The sequence below is a fragment of the Cygnus olor genome, chromosome 27 (assembly GCF_009769625.2).
Source record: "Cygnus olor isolate bCygOlo1 chromosome 27, bCygOlo1.pri.v2, whole genome shotgun sequence".
Classification (NCBI taxonomy): domain Eukaryota; kingdom Metazoa; phylum Chordata; class Aves; order Anseriformes; family Anatidae; genus Cygnus; species Cygnus olor.
Window position 1 is genome coordinate 118,159 of NC_049195.1, and position 20,944 is coordinate 139,102.

Sequence of the window (20,944 nt, forward strand, 5' to 3'; positions counted from 1 at the left end):
TCCATTAAAAAAGAGAGCAGGAAGAAGAAACTTTATTGCCTTGCCACACATGGTCCCTGCCATTCCCTCTCTGTCGTGTTCCCCCCCCCCCCAGCTGGGGACAGAAAAGCTGCTCTGCACACCAAGGGGACAGGCTCCCCTTGACAGGCACTTTTTTCCTCCTCCCCCCAATGCTGCCATGAGGGGAGCTTAAGGCTCTTGGCCAAAGTGCATCTAAATCCAAAAAAAGCACTTCCAAAAATAAGCTGTGCCACTGCTGGTCTTCCCCAAGGGAAGCACATGCTGGATATAGCCCCAGGCTGGCTGCTTGTAGGCCAGGTTCTGTATCCATGGGATCCAGAGTGAAACTGCTCCAGCACTGAAAACAGCAGTGTGGCACTCTGGAACTTCACCCATGCCTGTGGGAAACAAAGCAACCTGCTACAAGCTCTGTGTCAAGAGTCCCAGACTGCAATTCTTGCCAGACTTGAGTACATAGCTTAGAAAAAAATGTACGAAGTAGCGCTAGTCACCACAGCTCAGCCACCAGTTATAAAACAATGCAGGCTGCCACTGTGCAGTACAAGCACTGTTTTGCCAAAGGCCTGCAAGACTGAGCGAGGCGATGCCAGCCAGCACATCATCCAGCTTCTTGAGGCTTGCACTGCTGAAGGTGAAAGGGAGAACGGCTGGTGTACAAAGCAGAAAGGAACAGCCACAACCAGAAGCTGAATGGGTCCTCCTGGGGAAAGTTTATCTGTCTTTGGAGCCCAGCTTCTCAATCAGTTCCTGCAGTGGAGCCAACTCCCGCCTGTCGATCAAGTTAAATTCCTGGCAGGAAAAAGCATCACAAGAACTAAACACACTGCTGAAAAGAGCCACTAGAAAACACAGGGCTCCAGGTGCAGCCAGCACACACGCCCTGGGAACCAGCTGCATAAATGCGTGCTGGCATAAATTCCCATGCAGACATTACTGCAGCCATCTCTCCCATTTCTCTGCGGAGAGATTCAAGCGTTTTGGGCAAACCATGTTGCATTGCTGAGGCTGCTCAGCACAATAAGTCGCCTGCAGTTACAGGCTGTTAAAAAAATGGGCAACGTGAAAAAGGTGCTGCTGCTACCTCAGAGTCAGTTACTGAGCTACAAAACCCCAGGTTCTCTTTGAAGTCTGGTCCCTTTGTGAGCTTAAAATTAGAGAGGGAAATGGAAGCCTTTATAGCCATCTTGCACAAAAATCAAAACAAACCCCAGATGGTGCTGCTGTATGGTTCACATGGTAAAGAGGGTGAGAGCTGAGCTGTGTTCCATCACAACACTGTTGTAGACCTTCAAAGAGCAAGTAGGCTCTTAAAATCCAACTCCCTTTAAAAGCAATCAGGGAACAAGAAACCCTGGTGGAGGCAGGTGACCAGCTGTTCTGCAACTCACCTGCACAAAGAAGATAAAGTGCTTGAAGGAGGTGTTGAGGTGGGCCTCCTCCTGCAGTCGCATGACAGAATCAAAGTGTTGGTGGTAAATGTGGGCGTACACGCGGAATAGCCGTTTCAGGATGGTCTTGGCCACCGACATGAAGTTCTTGGGAAAAGGGACGCCTGAAAACCACCAATATGCAGGGATAAGTTTCAGTTTGGTAAGAAGCAAAAAGAGACCTTCCGGTGGCGCTGTGGCTCAGTCCTATATACAAGGCATGTTGCATCATGCAACAGTTGCAATTACCAATCTTTGAAGGGAAGAGCGTTTCGTCATCCAGCTGGTCCTGAACCCATGTCATCAAGTAATCAATGTACTTTGGAGCTGAGCACTTAATCGGCTTCTTTATGTTGGTGCCGTCTGCCCAATGGTACTCATATCTGTTGGGAGACCAAAAAAAGAAATTCTTTGCTATACAAGTGAAAGAAATACATTTTCATTGCATTGTGGCTACTCTGGCAACAAGGCACTGCAGCTTCCTCCTTATCTTGGTAAGGTGTGCTCTGCAAAAGAAGCACTCTGTGCAGCGACCCTCACAAGTGATGTTCAACTGGGAATCAACCTCTTCCAACATCAGCATTCCTTTAAATGGGGCATGTGATGGGGCCAAACCCCAGTGCCTGAGTTACTACATATAGAATCATATAGTTTTCAGACATCAACGGAGAATTCAGCACTCCCTCGGGGAGATGCCCACCAGCACGAGACAGCCAAGACCCCATCCTGAGGCCACATGTCAGCCAAAAGCTTTTAAAAGCCACCATCTCAAACTGATACGTGCTTATAAATCCACAGCTCCTCAGACGTGGGGCAGATTTCTGTCAGAACACAACGTAGCATGGAACTCTCCTTTCTCAGAGATCTTTTGCAAAATTGGGCAGTGGGGAAAAAAACATGTTTCAATTGTCATGTCTCAACCACCACCAAGTGAAAATGAACGCTGCACTTTAAACAGGAAGTCGTTACAGGAAACATCCCCAAATATAGAAACAGGAACTTGCAATCTAGATAATTCTGGTTAGAAAAGCAGGGCAGGACTTTACACAGCACCCTACAAATACTGCTCAACAGCCAGACTCCATGCTGCTGTCCCAGATAACAAGCCTCAACCAACCTTACCAACAAGATACGCTGCTGTTGCTTCAACTCAACAAAGTACTTAAGTTCAGAACCATCGTGTATACTCTTCTTCAACCTTTCAATCTTCTTCAATCACTTTCACTCAAAAAAAAACAAGCAATGACCTCTTGGAGCGCTTGCTCTGAGACAACAGATTAAGAGATGACTCGAACAGAAAGATCTGCCACTTCAAAGTTAGACCTCTTATTTTCCTTAAAACAAATCTGCTACTGATACCATGCGGCTTCCCTAATGGACCACATGGCTTCGCATGCAAGTGAGTGACTCTACAGGAGCATGATGCTGTGCCCCAACACCATCCAGACACATCTCATTCCCTTTTTTAGTTTTTCTCGACACACTTGAGTGACCTGAACATCCATCCACTTCCCCAACACATAAATTGCAGCTGCAGGCTGCCATAAAACTTCTTACCTTGGTCCAGCAGACATGACTGGACAGCTGGCCTCTGTGCAAAACTCTGTGATGGTCCCATAGAGCATATTGATTTGGTTGAAGAAATCCACTGCTGTAAAGGAAAAAGTATCAAATTTATCCAAAACGCAAACAGAGCAGACTGCAGCACCAATTTGTTTCCATTCAGCTGACATTGCCTCTGAGGATCACCATCACAGGGGTGAACATACTGCAAAACTCTCCACAAAAACACACACACCATCATGTGGCTGACTTCAAGACCCTTTGACCATCTAGGAACATGAATATCTCAGTCAGCTTTGATTTTTTTTTTTTTAATCTTCTGGCTACTGCCCCTGACTTATTTGTACGGCACGAAGCTGTACATAACCTCCTAACTTCCTGTAACTTTGAAATAACTGCTTTAGTTCCCAGCCTCCTTTTTAAGAAAGAAAATACAACTCCTAAGTTAACAACACAAACCTGGAAAATATGGTTGAAGAATACAGTTCCATTTTTTACCCAAGCTGTTTACTGTCACAGTTTTTGCAGCCAACAGCACTAACTACTGGTTTTATAATTCCAAAATCAATGCTTACTCCTAATTCTAAAAATAACCTTTCACAAACCTAATCATCTTTACAAGTTGGAACTTGAAGAAAATGCACCCCAAAACCACAATAGTATGGATTTGTTTCTTGCTTTTTGCTTGCTTCCAGAGCACAACAGCCCTTTGACTCTTGACTTACTTTCCTTTTATCCCTACCTAGTTAAACAGAATCTGGCCAGGATGTGAACTTCATTTGGGATTTTTGTTATTATTATTTTGTTTGTCTGTTTTCTTTTCTTTTAAGGATGAAACCCAGAGATTCATATTCTTCCCACTCCACCTCCACACATGGATGGATTGCTTTTTCATAGGACTTACTGTTAACTGCGATCCACTCATTAAGGTCCTCTCCCTCTGGCAGCATAACTGCTTGCCTAAGGTTACCACTTCCCAGGGTGGCTTCTGCATGTTTCAGGAGTTCATACTGATGGGAGCCTTCAGGAATATTCTTCTTGGGTTTGAATGTTTTCGAAGATCGACTCCCACTGACAAAAGAGAAACATTTCTAGTTAATCTGTCAGCTGCAATCCCTTCTAAGAAATATTTCCCTCTTGCTACAGCTGAATTACTCCTTGCCATTTGGCACTTTTAGCTGTGGTAACACCAGCCGTTTACCCCTCCCATCCCCCTACCAGGGTGAACGTATCATATGCTCAGGCCAAAGTGTTTCCGACAGCTGTGTGCACACTTCCCTTTTCACATCGCAATAAACATTTGGTGCAAAGGCCTAAAGACTGATCAGCGACAGTTGCATTCAGAGTGGCTCACAAACCAGGAAACAAAACCACCAGCTGACTGGGTCAAGTCTGACAGGGCAATGACAAGACACTCAGACACACTGTAGAAACAATCTGCTCAAAATAGCAATTTAACAGACTCCAGCCCTAAAACACAAATTACCATAGCAGTTGCAATTGTCTCTTGTTGTGTTCTACAACAGCTGTGCCACTGCACAACTCCACGCCCCTACAACAGTGCCGAAGCTGCTCTCTGCAGGGTGCTCAGAGGGACACAGGTCATTGAACTCAGTACTGGCTTTAAACCCACGCACAAAAGCCAATACTGCCAAGAGCCGAAGGAATTTCAATGCCTCTGAACCGCAACATGTTAACTTTCAGACTGTGCAGAGCCCACAGTGTCCTGCTCTCAGCCTTTGCCAAATCTGCTTCAGATTTAGGGTGGCGCAAGCCGAAGCATCGAGGAGGGTACATATGCTTCATCGCTGGTCTGCTGCCTCCCCTAGTCGTACACAACCAGATGTGCTTGGCTTGCGCACGCTTCGCACCAGCTTCCTGGTGCAGCATTACTGCACGGCCTGAGGTCTTCACACACTGCTTCCGCGCAACGTTCTGAGCGGAAATAAGAGACCCTTCAACCCAGCTCACTCTTCAGCCAGGCCACTGCCTCCTGTTACACCACAGGCAGAATACACAGGCCCAGCACGTTGCTGACCGCAGGCAGAGAGCCCCCAAACACAGACCTAGCACACCACCGACCCCAGAAAGAAGGCACCCAGCCCCTCCCCGCACCACAGCCTGCCACCGACCCTTCTGCCACGCTTCCCAGGCTTTAAGAGCTAAAATCTTTCGGAGCGTTCACATCACACGGGTATGCCGCAGCCCGCCCCTAGAGCTGGTTACCGATACTTTTTCGCACCGAAGAGAGCGACAAGTCCGCGAGCCACCTCCCCCCCAAGGCTCCCCCCCGCAACCAACGCTGCGCTCCCCCACCCCGCAGCCTCCCCGGGCCCCTCACGAGGCCCCCGCCGCCCACCCTGCCTCCAGCAGCCTTCCCGTGCCAGCTCCCCGCCTCCCCTCACAACCCGCCCCACGGCTCCTCCTCGGAGCCCCCCGCGGCCGGGCACTCACAAGAGGAAGCTCATGGCGAGCGGCGCCGACCGGCCTGAGGAGAAGCGGCGCCGCTCCCGCCGCGGCCGTGCCCCTCAAGCTCTCGCGAGACCCAGCCCGGGCCGCGGCCTCGAGCGGGGGCGGGCCCTCGGCGCGCTATAAGGGGGCGGGCGGGGGAACCGGGGGCGCCTCTCCTCAGGTGTCGTCGCCGCCGCCGCTGCTGCCATGGCCCCCGCGCTGTGCCCGCTCCGCGCCCTCGGCTGGGTCGCGCTGCGGCCCCCCTGCGGCCGCCGCCTGCACCTCAGCGCGCACAGGTAGGGCCTGGCCGCGGGGGGCCGCGGGGTGGGTGCTGCCGGGGATGAGTGAGGCGGGTCCCCAGCGGTCGTGCTGGGCGCTGCAGGCTGATGAAATCCCGCTGCCGCCTTGCGTGGAGGGTCTGCGGCGGTTCTGCCCCCGGGGGGGGGGGCTCGGCGCCTGTCCGAGAGGTTCGGCTGGGGTGCTGGCTGTTGGGGTGAGGCGCTGAGTGGTTAACGTACCAAGAGAGCCCCATGCTTGCACGGATCCTAGCCTAGGAAAGAAGGGAGCGCTGCACGCCATCCCAGGCGGGGATGTGAGGCTTTGCTGTGCCCCTGCTCCGCGTTGCTCCGGGCCTGGAGCAGCTCCGCTGGGGGCTCCCCTTTGCTGCAGCCGTGCCTGGAGCACGGAGACCCCTCAGGAAGCAGCGCCGGGCTCGTGGGACTCGGGTGGGAGGAGGTCTGCACGTCGGGTAGCTGGGGCTGCTCGGCTCTTGAGAAGGGAACTGCAGCCGGCTGCCTTGTTCCTGTTGGGATGTGTGATGTGGGAGGGTGAAAGCCATCAGGCCCTCTTCTAAGGGGTGGCTGTCTCCTGGATTTCCGTGGCAAGTTGGTGGTGGTGCGTTTTGCTGGCTGGTTGCCTCCGAAATGGGCAGGTCCTGGCTGTGAGCGATGCCTGTTTAGTGACGCTGGGGAGCAGCTCCCTCTGCTCCGTGTGAGGGGCCTGATGGAGGAGCCGAGTACCTGGGTAAATACTTGGGTACGCAAGTGAAGAGCTCATCGTGAGGCCTTGCAGGAGGGGGTTCCAGCGAAGTCTAAAAGTGAATCTTGGGCAGGTTAATCCCTCACAGAGGGACTAGTGAGTGAGAGTCGCATTCTAATGTGAGTGATAGCCATAACCTGAAGGAAAAAAGAACAAATGTGAGCAGTGTGCACAGCCTGTGCTGACTGGGGCTGGCAGCTGTGGCCTCGTTAGCTGTAATCCGTGTCAGCCTTTCTATATGCTGCAGGGTATCCAGTTGCCTGGAATGCATTTGACAGAGACTCTATATTCTTCCTACCAATTTAGACCCGAGAAGTACGTGAGGACCTGTTCTGACATGGTTCAAGCAGACAAATATCCCCTCAACTCCAGCTAAGCGCTGCAGCCTTCTGAAGGGGCTGGAATTGAGTACCCAGCCCAGCTCTCACAATCTAAAGAGTTGACTGAAGTGGTGGCAGCAATTAGTTGAGCAGGGGAGGACATGTGCCAGGTGCATGCTAGGTAGACTGGCGGTATTCCTGAGAAATCTATGGGTGACCGGGCTCTCTAAGAACTGCACTTGGTGCAGCAGTGTGACACCCTTCTTTGCTTGTCAGACATGCCAGAATTGCTTGGTATCTTCTGTAGTGGAAATTCCACTTAAGTGGAATGAGTTCTGCCTCATGTAAGTCATTTATAGTGAAGCTGTCATGCCTTTGAAAGGGAAGGGTGGCTGACTTCTCAGAAGTGGAGGCTAGTCATATAGCTCATGCTTCAAGCTAAAATACGAACAATACATGTGGACTCCCAGCCTTGCAGAGAAGCAGTGTATGGTTTCTTAGGCTTCACAAAAAAAAACAAAACTCTGTCCCACCAGTAGTTTTGCTTGTTAATGGTAGCTTTGGGCAGCAGAGCTGGAAACTTAAGACTGAAATATGCTGCTTAACACAATTTGCAGAAACAAAAAGGGTTTGTAATAAAGGCTTGTACTCAGCTCAGATGAAAGAGACAGTTCTGTCCTGCTTTGTGGTTAGCACCTGTTTCTTGTGCTAGTATTGCACAAAGCTTGGATTTGATGTTCGTAACAATGCTGACTGTTTTGGTAACACTTTTTCCACTGCAGAGGTGATGCAGTTGTGATTTCTGGAAGGAAGCTGGCCCGACAGATCAGACAGGAAGCCCGTCATGAGGTTGAACAGTGGGTAGCAGCTGGAAACAAGAGACCTCACCTCAGCGTTGTTCTAGTTGGTGAAAATCCTGCAAGTCACTCCTATGTATTGAACAAAACCAAAGCAGCTGCTGATGTTGGTAAGTCTTGCACTATGCTCTGAAACTGGAACAAAATGACTGCTTCCTGTTTCGTTGGCTGGGGGGAGTCCTCTATGCTGGAAACTGTGGAAGATCTTAGGATGCATCCACCTGGCTGCTTTTCACCTCAGCTGCGTTGCTGTCCAGGCTTATGGCAGAACTTGCTGTGAGTGCTTTGCCTGCGGTCATAGTAGTGCTGGGATGTAGTTAATAGGCATAGTTTGAATGTGTTATGCCACTTGAATCCTCTAGGGCAACATCAATCTCTGTAGTTTGGATTTGCAGTCTTTGCAGGCCTGTGTGAAACACTGGCAAGGCTTTGATTTGTCTTTTTAAATTAACTATCCAAGCTGCAGTCACATTCAGCAGAGTCTTGCAAGGCAAGGTCCTACTTGGTGTTCAGCCAAAGATTTCCTGAGTGTACTTCTGGGGAAATGTGCTGAAGGGGGTCCAGGGCACACAGTGGTTTAATTTCTTACTGGGTTCTGTGCTGCTGAAGCCTTCTTTGGAACTGACATTTTAGGCTAGCATGCCCTTACTGTGGTGAAGAGGGTTTGCAGGAGGTGCAGTTGCATGTTCATCATAACACATTTCCATTTAGTTTCTCCAAGCCCTCCATGCACTTGGAGGGCCTCTGGTTTCAGCAGACTTTCCCAGGAATGACTGCACAGACTAATGGTCCTTAATCATAACTTGCAAGACTCATGAAGGTCTACAACCTGGAAGGTGTTCATTGTTGTATGAAGCATGCAATCCTTGGTGTATCCATATTGGATTTTGTGCAGAAATGAAACTAGACAGCTTAAATCAGCATGGATTAGGGAAGTTGCTTCCCACTTGTGTACATGCTGTTGTCTAATGCAGCACTCTCAATGACTGCACAGGAATCAGCAGTGAGACGATTCTCAAGCCAGCTTCTATTACTGAGGAAGAACTACTGGATTTGATCGGCAAACTAAATAATGATGCCAATGTGGATGGCCTGTTAGTGCAGCTTCCTTTACCTGGTGAGTAGCTAGATATCAATCTGTTTCATTTTTATATAAATCTAAGTTTATGTGCCAGAAGGAGGTATAGCTCAGGAGTTCTCTTGCCACATGAGAAGTGGCACGCTGATGTAGTTTAAAGAAATTGATCTCACTACTTCATCATACTGCTGCCTGTATGAGTTGAGTTGATGGGGGTCATGGAAATCTATTCTTGTGTGAGGAGTATCAGCTTCCTGAGCCAGGAGCTTAAATTTGGTTGTGACACTGAGGCAGTCTAAAAATACCCTCTGCATTAGCGACACTGTAGTTCCCAAGTGGCTCCAGTCCCCTTCTGCTGGGAGCTCTTAGCCTTGAGCTCACTGCAGGCTTTGAATAACTTCAAGCTTACGAACTTTGAAGGGGTTGAGGGGCTAGTGCAGTGAGTCAGGCCTCCTGTTGACTGCAAAATGCATTTTTTTTGTCTGATCCCTAGTGCTAAAGCTTTTATCTTTTCCAGAACACATTGATGAGCGAAAGATTTGCAATGCTGTGACTCCAGACAAAGATGTTGATGGCTTTCATGTAATAAATGTGGGGCGCATGTGCCTTGACCAGTATTCCATGCTGCCAGCTACCCCCTGGGGTGTGTGGGAGATCATTAAGAGAACTGGTAAGCTGCTGCAGTATTTGGCTGCTGTATGGCACAACTCCAGCTTGTATTTGTCTTAAGACTCTCATATCTACTGCAGGCATCCCAACACTGGGGAAGAATGTGGTGGTGGCTGGCCGGTCAAAGAACGTGGGAATGCCCATAGCCATGTTGCTGCATACAGATGGCAGGCATGAGCGCCCAGGAGGTAGGAGCTTGCTGGTCTTGGAGCCTGTGCACCAGGCAGTTGTGGGAAGAAGCCCTTTGCCTATACCACAGTCCTTGTTAGGCTTTTAAGCAGGTCCTAGGCCTGTCTCAGGGACCATGACATCACATGGGCTGTGGTTGAGGCTGGAGAGTTAACTCTGCACATGGGCAGTCTTGTAACACTTCAGAGCCTTCTTCAGTTAGTCCTTGTCCTTTTCCGTGCAAGATCTCTCCCTCTGACTTTGTAGGCTACTCCCAGTGGTTTGTCCTCAGGCTCCTGTATTCCTCCTACCTTCACAGGTGTCCTCGAAGGTGAAGAGTTAGAAGTTGACAAGTTTAGGTACACTTATGGGTAAAAGGCTTTGTGTAACCCCTTTTGCAGGTGATGCCACAGTAACAATATCACACCGCTACACTCCAAAGGAGCAGCTGAAGCAACACACAATCCGTGCTGACATTGTGGTAGCAGCAGCAGGTAAGGCTGAACTTTCACTACAGGTGAGATGTACAGAGGATGCTGCACTGCAGCTTGTGTGGTGTTTCTGATGGGAATCTTTCCTTGCAGGAGACAGTTCTGTTGGCATATGTTCCAGGGCCTCCCTGTCTGAGGCATCTCTGGGAGCACAGGGATAGTCTGGTATTCTTATGGCTGCTGGCAGCTGTTGTAGGCAAGGGCTGGCTGTTTGAGCCAGCCAGTATATCCTGTGATTAAGCCTAGGAGAGTCTAGCAGAGCTGTTTGTGGCCCTTTGAAATGCAAAATAACATCTGGCAGGAGGGCTTGGTGTGCCAGCAAGCACTTGATCAGACCTAAAGAACAGCTACAAGTAGACATATTCTTCTCCAGGTTGAAGGCGGGATCTTGAGCTATCCCCTTGGCATGGGGGTAGCTCATCAACAGAAAAGTTGATTTGGGGTGTTGATGCTTGGCAGCTGAAGCTTGCTGTAAGCTTGTGGGAGAGGAGAGAAATGTGGGTTAGAAATTGGGTATGAAGAGACAAAAGGTACTGGAAGGATTAGAACTGGTGTTTGAAGGTGGTGTTGCATAAAAGTAGAAATGCTGCTGGCAGGAAGGAAGGCGTGTTCATAGTCAAAGGTGGTCAGTAATCCAGAGAAAGACTTAACTCTTTCATGTGACTCTAAGTGGAAGGTAGGATGAGTTCCTCAGCTGATGCAGTATGTGGTAGAACCAGACAAATGCCCCACCCTGAAAGGGGTGTTCCAGGTTCTTGGCCAGACTTCTTTCTCGGGGATGGATTCTAGTTCTTTATACTGAGACTATAAGTAAAAAAAATCCTTGATTTCTGGGTGAGATGAACCTCTCAAGGAGTGGCACTGGATTTCGCAACTGTGGCTAGATTTGTATTTGTGAGGCAGGAAGGCCTGGGTGGGTCAAAACTTATGGGGCTGGGTGGTGTGAAGATGGGGGTGGGAACAGGGGACTGTTTAGCACCACTATAAGCATGTGGTTCTGTTCTCTTACAGGCATTCCCAACCTGATCACAGCTGATATGATCAAAGAAGGAGCTGCAGTTATTGATGTGGGGATAACTAGAGTGCAGGATCCCATCACTGCCAAATCAAGGCTGGTTGGGGATGTGGATTTTGAAGGTATAAAAGACTATGGCATCTGGTACTTTGAGCATTAAACTCATGCTTAAGCTCATCATTAAACTTCTTAGCGTGCTGAGAAGGGGTGAGAAAGTCCTGGTTCATGTAGTGGAGCAGATGCTGATCCATCCTGAAGCTCTCTTGCTTGTGCATTCAGTGTACAAGGGAAGAGCTTTCCTGTAACATGGCATGGGAACACTGTATTGCAACGTAGAGATTCATCCTGGACCTGTTGGTCTGCTTGTCTCTACTCAAATTTATAGCCCATGCTCCTGCTTTTAAATTTTGTCATATGAAAACACATGGAACTTACCTTTTGGCTTGCTCTTTATTGGCCTTGCTCACCACTTAGCTGCAATAGTGCCCAGGCAGGCTGTTCTGATGAGCTCCGTATCTCCATATACCTTGCAAAAGGTACTGGAAAGTCCTTTTGGAAGAGAGGGCAAATACTCAGACTATTACTTTATTGGAGAGCTTTGCAAGAGCATGCATCAGGCCCATCCACATCTGGTTTCAGATTTGATTTCTGTTGCATAAATCTAGCTATTAGACCTTTCTTTTTTTTCCCCAGCCTGGACTAGAAGGTAAGCTTGCTTAATAGTGGAGATGGTCAGGCTATGGTGTGCTCTGTGTTGCCTTGGATAATGAGGAAGAGAGGGGAGGGATGGGATAACTAACTTGAGATATTCCTAATATTCCTTAGCTGGCAGTCTTGGAGGAATTTCAACAATATTAGATTGATTATGGCTTCTTATCAAGCTGGCTGACTAGTGTATGTCTTACTGCTCTTGACTTTTATGCTAAACTGTAATTCCTCCCCATTCTGCAGGGGTGAAAAAGAAAGCTAGTTACATCACTCCAGTCCCTGGAGGAGTTGGGCCCATGACAGTTGCCATGCTGATGAAGAACACCATCATTGCTGCCAAGAAGCTGTTGAAACCCAAAGCATTGGAAGCCTTAACTGTTTAACATAGGACTGTTTTTAGCACTGAAAACAACATTCCAAAATGACTCCCAGACAGGCCGATAGAAAATGCAATATTTTTATTTATTGTACAGAAGTGGTATTTCCTATTCTGAGGTCATAGATATTTATTTGAAGCTGAAGCATATGTGCATTGCTTATACCAAGGCATAAGCATCTACACTCCTGGCCTATTCATTCAGTACATAACATCTAGCAGAGCTGCTTTTTGAGCTAACACTCTTCTAAGAAGTCAGCCCTGCAGCTTACGCTGTTCTTGCAGGGACAGAGCAGCAGTTGAGATGCTGGGCGTGCAGTTCTCCAGGGAACTTGGTGCAATATTAGCAATCCTGGAGGAAGTGGAGTGGGGCTTCACAGTGCAGAAGTAATGACTTCGGTGCTTCTATTCTCACAAATGCCCAGACTGCTTGCATTTGACCAGCTCTGAAGTATTTTACTCAATGCTAGACGTGTAGTTTGAGTTGAGCTCTTCTGTAGAACCATCTACTTGAAAAAGCCACATCTGTTCTCAGCTTGGCTGGGGCCATAGACAGTGGTAGATCTGTTGTAACATTTTTAGTGTGCAGCTAAGCTTTTTTTTTTTCCTATTTGGATGGTGACTTTTTTAAACCCTTTTTCTCTAACCAAAGAAAATTGGGGGGGGGGTGCTGTTGGTGACTGTACTGGGCCCACAGTAAGCTTCCTGGACTGTAGTGTGAAAGGATTCCAGTGCTTGGTGAATAATCCAGGCTAACTCTGAATAAAGTACGGAAGGGGGGAACCCCACTTGTTTCCTAGAATTACTTTAAGCAAGTTTTGTACTTCGCTGACAAATGAAAACACTTGTACAGTGAGCTTCCCTTGTTCCCTCAGAGCAGGGCTGGGTCTGGCTTTCTCCCTGAGTTTGACCAAGGCATAAGTGCTACATCCATAATTAATTTTGTTCATGCCTGAACAAAAACTGTTCAGCTTTTAGACTCCAGTTGTAAACAAAGCCATCAGCTGTTGCTGATGTTCATAGTGACACTGTAAACATACAGTCCTCTGCTTTTTGCTTGCAAGCTCTGATTATCTAATACCAACCTTACTTTGGAAAATCGTGTGTAGTATTGTTCTGGGGCAGTGAGGTGGGTCTAGACTTCTTCCTCTTCAGCATCTGGCCACATATCCTTGATAAGACTGATCCTACCTTTCTGGGTGCTGGGAAACTTTTTTGTGAAGCTGAAGGTCTGTTGCCATGCTAGAGCCACCTGTTGAGTCATTGCGAACCACACATTTCCCCCATTCCCTTCCAGGGGAGAGCAATGCCTGCTCATAACAATGCTAAACAAGGAACACCTGGAGAGGGAAGGTTCAATGACTAAGATTGCATCAGAAACACACTAAGAGCAGAGACTAATTTAAATGAGATTTATTGGATCGTATCACTGATAAATACAAAATGGCTAAAGAAGTGTTGTAATGGGGGTGACAAATCTGTGACAATCCAGTATTTCCATATGCAAAAAATATAAACCATTTGTAAGACCTGCAAAAAGGACAAATTTAGCTGAAACAAGCAGTGTTCTAGAGGGATCTGAGCTTAGGCTTCAGTTGTGCTCTATGAAACATCTGGAAAGGCTTTGTGGATTCTGGTAGGGGTGCTGTGTAGTAGGTGCTGATGTACTGGTTAAAGCAAATTTACTATCTGGAGTGATTGCAATCGCAGGCCTATCTGTACCATGCTTTAGCTAGCACACGTGAGATTGGTGCAAAACACTAAAAAGTATACACAATGCATCCAAGCTGAAATAGTTCTTAGTGTTAATGTCAAGCTAAGTGGCGCTTGCTTAAGTGGTCACTGGAGTAATACTGTTTTATTAATCTCGCCATGGTTCCTCATAAGGTATACTTGAACCAGAAAAATACTATAAACAGAAAACTGTGTTCATGTCTTTGTTTGATGTGACTATTTACAAAGAACTGGGCTCTGTCCTGCATAAAGGTTCAGATCAGTTGCAATATTTAACCAGTGCGCCCCAGAAGCCCCTCTGTGGCTGGCCTTAGCACAGAACTTATATAAATACCAGGTAGACTGTTTCTGCTTGGGAGATGAGGGGGGGCTTTGTGCTACCTTAAAACCGTGAGAAACGTCCATCTACTGGAGAGAAAGTCAACAAACAAGACTAGTCTTTCTAAACCATAGCCTGCAGGCATGCTGGGAAGGAAAGCCATTTGAAAGCCTCATCCATGCCCCAGCACTGCTGGAAGAAAGTGAGAGCTGGGCAAGCTAAACTGCCTGGTGCCTGAGGTGGCTCCTGACCTGCTCCCTGGTGGGGAAGCAAGTGCAAAGTGTGTGGGGATATGTGGTGAGGGACGTGCTTGCTCTCCCATCAGTGCTTCAAGCTGCTTGCTGTTAAACCACCTGAGTATAATTACAATTGAGGAGCTCAAGGAGGTGCAAAGCCCCTTGTGCAGGGGCTGGATGGGCTCCTTCAGTGTGTCCATGGCAAAAACAAGGTGAGATAATACTCCAGCTCAGCTGGCTTCCGGTTGGCTGCAGCTATTGCTCCAGCCCTGTTATCAGCCTAGGTTTCCGGACAGCACTGGGGGTCCTAGACTGGTTCTGGGAAAGCTGCGCTTTGCTAGGGCTGTGGATGTGTGGATGGGTAAGGCCATGCTTGCCTAATGGGAACTGTGCTCAATTCCCTGCAGAAACCATGACCCGCTGCCTGCAGCAGTAGTGCCTGACAGCCAGCAGAAATCATGCCCTGTTCCCTGCTCTGCTGTTGCTCTCAGGCACTCACAGCCTGCCTGTTGTTACTTGCAAGAAGCAATGGCCTTTGGCCTCAAGGTCTCCTGCTCCAGAGCCTTCGCTCCTCCTGCCAAGTGCCTCTTTGCAACCCTCACTAGCCTGCAATGCATCCTCCTCACCTTCTTATACATCTATGCTGGGGTGAGCACAGCTGAGTCCCCCTGGGGCAGGAGAATCCCACCTGCTGCAGCAGAGAGACCCTGATTGGGTTGCTGGGATGCTGCAGCATGGCTGTGCTGCAAGAGGGGACTCCCACTGCAAGGGGTCAGACTGCTTTTGTTTGCATCCTGCAAACTCAAAGCCTGAGGCTCCCCATGGGAAATGCACTACCCCCTTTGCCAAGTCAGATTTGGCAGGAGTCGCGCTGCGATTTCAGGGCAGGGGGAGCTGGGATACATGCTCCCACTTCCTTCTCAGGTGTGCAAACCTCCTCCCCACCCCAAAATCCCCCTTGAAAGGTTTACCCCAGCACAGTCCCCTGCTCCATAGGCCATGCATGCAGCCAACTGTTCCCTGACATCCATGGCCCTGACTGCCTTTGACTTCTCCATTCCAGCAGCAGTTCTAGGGCAAGTGGAGGCCAAATACACCAACTCCACATTTTTAGCCCCAGCAGTGGGGGCTATTCTGCCACCAGTGCATTCTCCTACCAGCAGTGATGCATTTGCCCAGCAGAAAGGGAGGAAATTCAACAGCATTACACTAAACGCTACTGGAGCAATGGGCCTCTGGGGCCACCTTCTCCTCAGTGTCACATAGAAAAATATGTCCAATTAGCTTTATATATATATATATATGAATATATAAGTATATATATATAAATTAGAGGAAGCACTGCATGGAACTATAGTGTGGTCTCACTGCCCATGTCCCGAGGTGGCTTTTCGGTGTCGGTGTCCTCGTAGTCTGATTCCATCTCTATCTTCACCTGGGGCACAGCGCAAATCGGGTTTCGTGAGTAGTTAAATGCTGGAGACGATGGACATGAAATCTTCAGGTGAAGCGTAATACTGCAGAGGAAGAGGGGGACGTAGGGAGGTAAGCATTTGGCATGGGTACCTGATTAATGCCCCAGAAACCCCAGCAAAGGGCTCCAGATGCTGCTACTGCCATGAAAAAAAGTCATTAAAAAAAAATATCAAATCATACAATATCTCGAGTTGGGAGGGACCCACAAGGACCATCAAGTCCAACGTCTGGTTCCACAGAGGACCACATAAAATCCAACCACATTTCTGAGGCAGTTGTCCAAACACTTCCTGAACTCTGGCAGGAGTGACCACTTCCCTGGGGAGCCAGTTCCAGTGCCCGACCACCTCTCAGTGAAGACCCTTTACCTAATTTCCAGCCTGAACCTCCCCACCGCAGCTCCATCCTGTTCCCTTGGTTCCTTATCACTAGTTACTGATCTTTTGCAATTAGTATGTATAATCTGTAGGTAGAAAATTACATGAAGCTTTCAGAACTCATCTGTACATCTCATCCTAAAAATCTCTGCAGCTTTACCCAGTAGCATCTTATTGTTGTGAGTGCTCTCCCACCAGGCTTGGAACACGTTAGCCAGTTCCCCCCCGCCCAACCTGCTTTGTACAACATGATAGCCATGGCCTGCAAATGAAGGCAGCCAAAATACCATGGGATGCTGTGAAAACATATTCAGATATTTCAAAAATGCCCAAAGACAATGGCAACTGGCTCAAGGTAGTGACAAAAACGATTCCCAGTTGGGACCACTGACTGCCAAACCTAGAAATGTTTCACACCAAGGGCATGGGATCCCTAGGGATGGGTCATGCAGGGAGTGAGTGGTGGAGTCCATTTGGTGCTTACCTGCGATCCAGATCTGAACCATTTGGGGAAGAATCAGAACGCAAAGCTCCAGGTGGAGGACCTCTTTCCTGGGGGGACATGGAGGTGAAACACTTCCCAGATGAGGAAGGAACCCCACAGAAAGCCACTCCCCCACCCCACCTTGCTACCAGGTCTGGTGGACCTCAGGTAGTAGGAGGGGAGGAAAGCTTCTGGGAAATGCTGATTTTGGGAGTGATCAGAGAAAGAGAGGAACCACCAGATTCTGCAAGCAGCAGCTTGGGGACAGTAAATTAATTAGCACGTTAAAAATTGCTGACATCGTGATGCAATCTGGTGCCAAGCTGGAATAAACTCACCCAGATTTACTCCTTTATTTTTTTTATTTTTATTTCTTTTCAGTGGCTGGCCAGCTTTGTGCCAGGTCACTTACAATGCTTTTGGAATGAGGTTGGGCCAAATTGCATGTATCTCTCTGCCCTTTTGCAACCTGAATAACGCTGCCACAAGCTCTTTGCCTCTTGCTTTTAGGGGCTCAAAGACCTTCTACATCTTTTTATTTATTTATTTTATTTTTATATCTCCCTCAGGTTCAGCTCAGGGATGAGATGCAGGAGTCCTGGCTTTTCAGCCACACAGATTTTATTAGCAGCACCAAGTGTGCTGAATCCCATAAAACCTGCTTTAAATACAGCAAATAGCCAACCCTCCCCCTAGCTTTGGCAGGATGAATCCAGGCTGCATCTGCTTTGTTTATCGGGTTAGTGCACTTGGCAGCTGCGCAGGCCCCATTGCTGGGAGTTAGGAAGCAACAGTTAGGATGAGAGAGGATCCTGAGATCTTTACTTACAGCTGAGGCAATGAGGCCATTTTGGGGTGCTGGTGGAAGGGGCTCCATGGGGATCTTTATGACTGAGGGAGATGGGAACTGGGGAAGAAAGCAGGGAGAAGCAGTGAAGGCAGAGAAGGGTTTGTGCTGCAGCTTGAAGCTGCAGCTCACCGAGGAGCCTGGGCAGGCTCCAAGTCTACCCAGAACACCTAAAGGTGTCCAGTCTCTGGGTAAGATTGAGGAACTGTATAAGGATGAGGAGGCTTTGCTTTTGCCTTCCCAAATCAACCCGCAGCACTTCGGCCAGGGAAAGAGCCTGCAGCAGGAGGTTGCACAGGCTAATGAGACTTTGTAGCCATACAGTGGGTGCCTCATCTATGGGATCTGTGGTCTTTTCATTAATTTTCATTTTTGCCATGATTTTTCAGCTTTCAGGATGCTTTGAGCATCTCCTAGAGCCGCTGGTCAACCCCATAGCATCACTTAAAGCCCCTAAATCAGCCAGTCCTATATACACAGAGAAATATCCCCAGAAATCAAAGACGTTCTTCCCAAACCTGGAGGTTTGTTCCAGTGGCACCATTCCCCTCCTAGGTGGGTCCAGCACCCCAGGGTGTCTGTGCTGTTCAGCCCCCCGCCCATTCCACACACACCTCCTCGTCACTGCTGCTGTCCCCTTTGTTGCCTTTTTTCTTCTTCTTCTTGTCATCCTCTTTCTTCTTTTCCTTCTCAGGGATGATGTTGTCAATCCAGGCCAGGTCATGTTGGGAGAAGACAAAATCTAGCAGTCGCCTCACCAGGATCAGGGCTAAAATCTAGGAGGGGAGAGATGCATGATTTAGGACCTGTGGAACACCACCATGGGGCCAGCCACACTCGCCAAAATTTGCTTAAATTTCAAAAGCTTGATGAGGCTGCAATAACAGGACTGCATGTGGAAATCCAGAAAGTTGTGTGGTTTTTTTGGTCAATAAAGCATAAGTGAAAGCAGCCTGGAGGATGCTATTGTGCAGAGCCTTACCATGACAGGGAAGATGATCGCAGCCACGGTGGATTTGAGGATCCAGAGCACAGCCAGGCAGACAATTTGCACCAGAGTGAAGAGGTGGATGCGGCGCAGTGGCACATGCCGAAGGAAGACATAGTCGGGCTGGTGCTTGGCTGGCATGAGGAAGAGCTTGCAGCGGTCCCAAAACTGCGGCAGGGCAAAGCCTGCTGTTAGCTATCAGCTCCATTCCCCCCAGTGCAGGCTCCTGGTCACCCAGATAAACCCTCTTTTAGTGCCCAAAATGGGAGTTTGAGGCTTTTTGATGGTTTATGGAGGGATTTGGATATCTGCTATCTCATGCAGCTGGAAATGCTGGACGCATGCAAGTTCTGGGGTCAAAAATCCCCGTTTCTGCCCAGATGTGAAACCAGATGTGAAACCTCTTCATGGCCAGAGAGGAGGAGAAGTGCTTACCTGGATGCCATTCAGTGATGCAACGCCCATGTACAGAAAGACGCCATACAGCACTGGCATGGGAATGTACTAGGGACATGGAAAAAACACGACACTTACAACAGAAAAGGTAGCAGCTTACTGTTGGGGATAGGGACAAATGCTGGGGGCCATGCAGGGAAAAAAAAAAATTGCCCCAAACATCTGCAGGGCAATGGGGATGTTTTACCTTCAGAATCGGGGCAAGGAAGACGGAAATCCCCGTAAGCACAAATACGATGATGCCTGTCACTCTCTGCTCCCTGGAGTGGCGAAAGAGGCAGGATGAAGCCATGCTGGGTATACCCACTGCTGCATCTGGATCCCCCACCCCGAGGAAGAGAGCAGCCAAGCCTTCCTCACCTGACACCCAGGAACTGGGGCTGCTCCCCTGGGGCACTGGTCTCTGTCTCCATCTTCAAGCTGTCGATGTGAGCGATGGAGATGACGGTGGCTGCCACGTACCAGGGCAGCCCCATGAAGGAGCACACAGCCATGAGGATGCCAACCCAGAACAGGTCGAGGTGGTAACCCGCTGCTTTCTGCAATGTAGTGCCCAGAAGGGTAAGGAGGGGAGATGGGGGGGGACACAAAGAGCTTCCTCTATTCACCACGGAGCCCAGCAAGGCAGAGATTTCCCTCTACAGCACCCTTCAACCCCCAGTGCTCTCCCTGAAGAGCCCAGCATCACCACTGTGTATTACACATTGCTCTCAGCATTACCCATATCCTCAGCACCCTACATTACCACAGCACTCACTGCATCACCTTGAAACAACCTACATTGCTGCAGTGTCCCCCACATCACCCTGGTACACCCAGCATTGCTGCAGAACACCCCACATTGCCATAGCACACCCTGCATTGCTCTCATGAACCCTGCATCACCCTGAAGCAACCTGTATTTCTGCAGAGCAGAATGCAGATGCACCCCATTCTGCCCTGATATAATCTACATCACCCTGTGGCACCCTGCATCATCACAGTGCACCCACATCACACCTACATTACTCTCATGCATACTGCATCATCCTTGTGCACCCTGCGCTGGTGCATTCTGCATAGTCGTGATGCACCCTGCATTGTCCTGCATTGCTGCAGTGCACCCCACATCACCCTGGTATACCCTATACTGCCATCATGCACCCCCACATGCCCCATAGTGCAGCCTGCAACCCCCTATATTGCTCTGGTGCACCTCACATTGCCCTGGTGAATCCTGCATATCCTGCAGTACATCCTGCATCACTCTGGTGCAGCCCAGTACCTACAACATTCAGTGAGTTTAACTCCCTGGAGGCTTTGTCACCCCAAAAATGCAGCTTGCAAAGAAAAGGAAAAGCACCTTCTTTGAACAGTATGCCAAGCTGGAGTGAACACCCCTGGCCTTGTGGCAGCACCAGATCTTCACCCCAAAAGCAGGTGCTTGCAAAGATGCACCTGCTGCCTGAAATGATGCTGTAAACCTGAGTGTGGGGTGAGTCCTGGCTCACCCGTAATTTGTGCTCCTTCCTGTTGACGATGACGGCTGTGATCTGCTGGTCCATGAAGATGAGGATGGTGACGAGAAGGGCAGGCAGCGCGCTTGCAAGGTATATCCACCATGGGTTCTTCCCAAAGGGAAACACGAACCACCCTCGGTCCACACGAGTGGGCTGTTGGTAGAGAGGAGTTTGCATGCTGCAGCCGAACACAGGTCAGGGATGGGGAGGAAACCCAATCCCTGAAATTTCAGGAAGCCCCACTTCACCCCAAATTCCATCCCCTCTGAGCATCATCTTATCCCATGTTCATCCTTGCACCCCATCAACACACATCTGGACCCCAACCACCCCAGCAGCCATGTGC

The 20,944-nt window shown here is 49.0% G+C and overlaps 3 protein-coding genes across 4 annotated transcripts in view; 1 reads left to right on the forward strand and 2 right to left on the reverse strand.

Annotated features, from left to right (window-relative positions):
- MOB1A (MOB kinase activator 1A) lies at nucleotides 1-5,586 on the reverse strand. Its single transcript, XM_040538152.1, has 6 exons — nucleotides 5,466-5,586; nucleotides 3,916-4,082; nucleotides 3,006-3,099; nucleotides 1,698-1,831; nucleotides 1,410-1,573; nucleotides 1-810 (listed from the first exon to the last, which is right to left on the reverse strand). The coding sequence occupies exons 1-6, from the start codon at nucleotides 5,477-5,479 to the stop codon at nucleotides 733-735; spliced, it is 651 nt and encodes a 216-aa protein (XP_040394086.1). The 5' UTR covers nucleotides 5,480-5,586; the 3' UTR covers nucleotides 1-732.
- Nucleotides 5,582-12,984, forward strand: MTHFD2 (methylenetetrahydrofolate dehydrogenase (NADP+ dependent) 2, methenyltetrahydrofolate cyclohydrolase). Of its 2 annotated transcripts, none has more exons than XM_040538150.1 (8): nucleotides 5,582-5,758; nucleotides 7,603-7,787; nucleotides 8,672-8,794; nucleotides 9,273-9,425; nucleotides 9,505-9,612; nucleotides 9,994-10,086; nucleotides 11,095-11,220; nucleotides 12,050-12,984. In XM_040538150.1, the coding sequence occupies exons 1-8, from the start codon at nucleotides 5,670-5,672 to the stop codon at nucleotides 12,187-12,189; spliced, it is 1,017 nt and encodes a 338-aa protein (XP_040394084.1). In that variant the 5' UTR covers nucleotides 5,582-5,669; the 3' UTR covers nucleotides 12,190-12,984. The 2 variants fall into 2 exon arrangements, with proteins under 2 accessions (XP_040394084.1, XP_040394083.1); XM_040538149.1 differs by lacking the exon at nucleotides 5,582-5,758 and adding an exon at nucleotides 5,834-5,955.
- SLC4A5 (solute carrier family 4 member 5) overlaps nucleotides 12,672-20,944 on the reverse strand; it is a 23,558-nt gene continuing 15,285 nt past the window's right edge. The window contains exons 16-23 of the mRNA XM_040538154.1: nucleotides 20,590-20,751; nucleotides 19,460-19,638; nucleotides 19,287-19,359; nucleotides 19,079-19,147; nucleotides 18,638-18,811; nucleotides 18,270-18,431; nucleotides 16,809-16,876; nucleotides 12,672-15,988 (exon numbers count right to left, since the gene is read on the reverse strand). Of these exons, the coding sequence (XP_040394088.1) occupies nucleotides 15,823-15,988; nucleotides 16,809-16,876; nucleotides 18,270-18,431; nucleotides 18,638-18,811; nucleotides 19,079-19,147; nucleotides 19,287-19,359; nucleotides 19,460-19,638; nucleotides 20,590-20,751 (1,053 nt within the window). The 3' untranslated portion in view covers nucleotides 12,672-15,822. The remainder of the gene's footprint in view (nucleotides 15,989-16,808; nucleotides 16,877-18,269; nucleotides 18,432-18,637; nucleotides 18,812-19,078; nucleotides 19,148-19,286; nucleotides 19,360-19,459; nucleotides 19,639-20,589; nucleotides 20,752-20,944) is intronic.

Coding starts and splice junctions, on each gene's coding strand:
- MOB1A (XM_040538152.1), bottom strand. Junction 3,100..3,915: donor TGAGTGGATCGCAGTTAACA/GTAAGTCCTATG, acceptor TTTCCTTTACAG/CAGTGGATTTCTTCAACCAA. Junction 1,574..1,697: donor GCTCTTCCCTTCAAAGATTG/GTAATTGCAACT, acceptor GGTGGTTTTCAG/GCGTCCCTTTTCCCAAGAAC.
- MTHFD2 (XM_040538149.1), top strand. CDS start 5,849: ATGAAATCCCGCTGCCGCCTTGCGTGGAGGGTCTGCGGCGGTTCTGCC. Junction 9,426..9,504: donor GGAGATCATTAAGAGAACTG/GTAAGCTGCTGC, acceptor TATCTACTGCAG/GCATCCCAACACTGGGGAAG. Junction 10,087..11,094: donor CATTGTGGTAGCAGCAGCAG/GTAAGGCTGAAC, acceptor GTTCTCTTACAG/GCATTCCCAACCTGATCACA.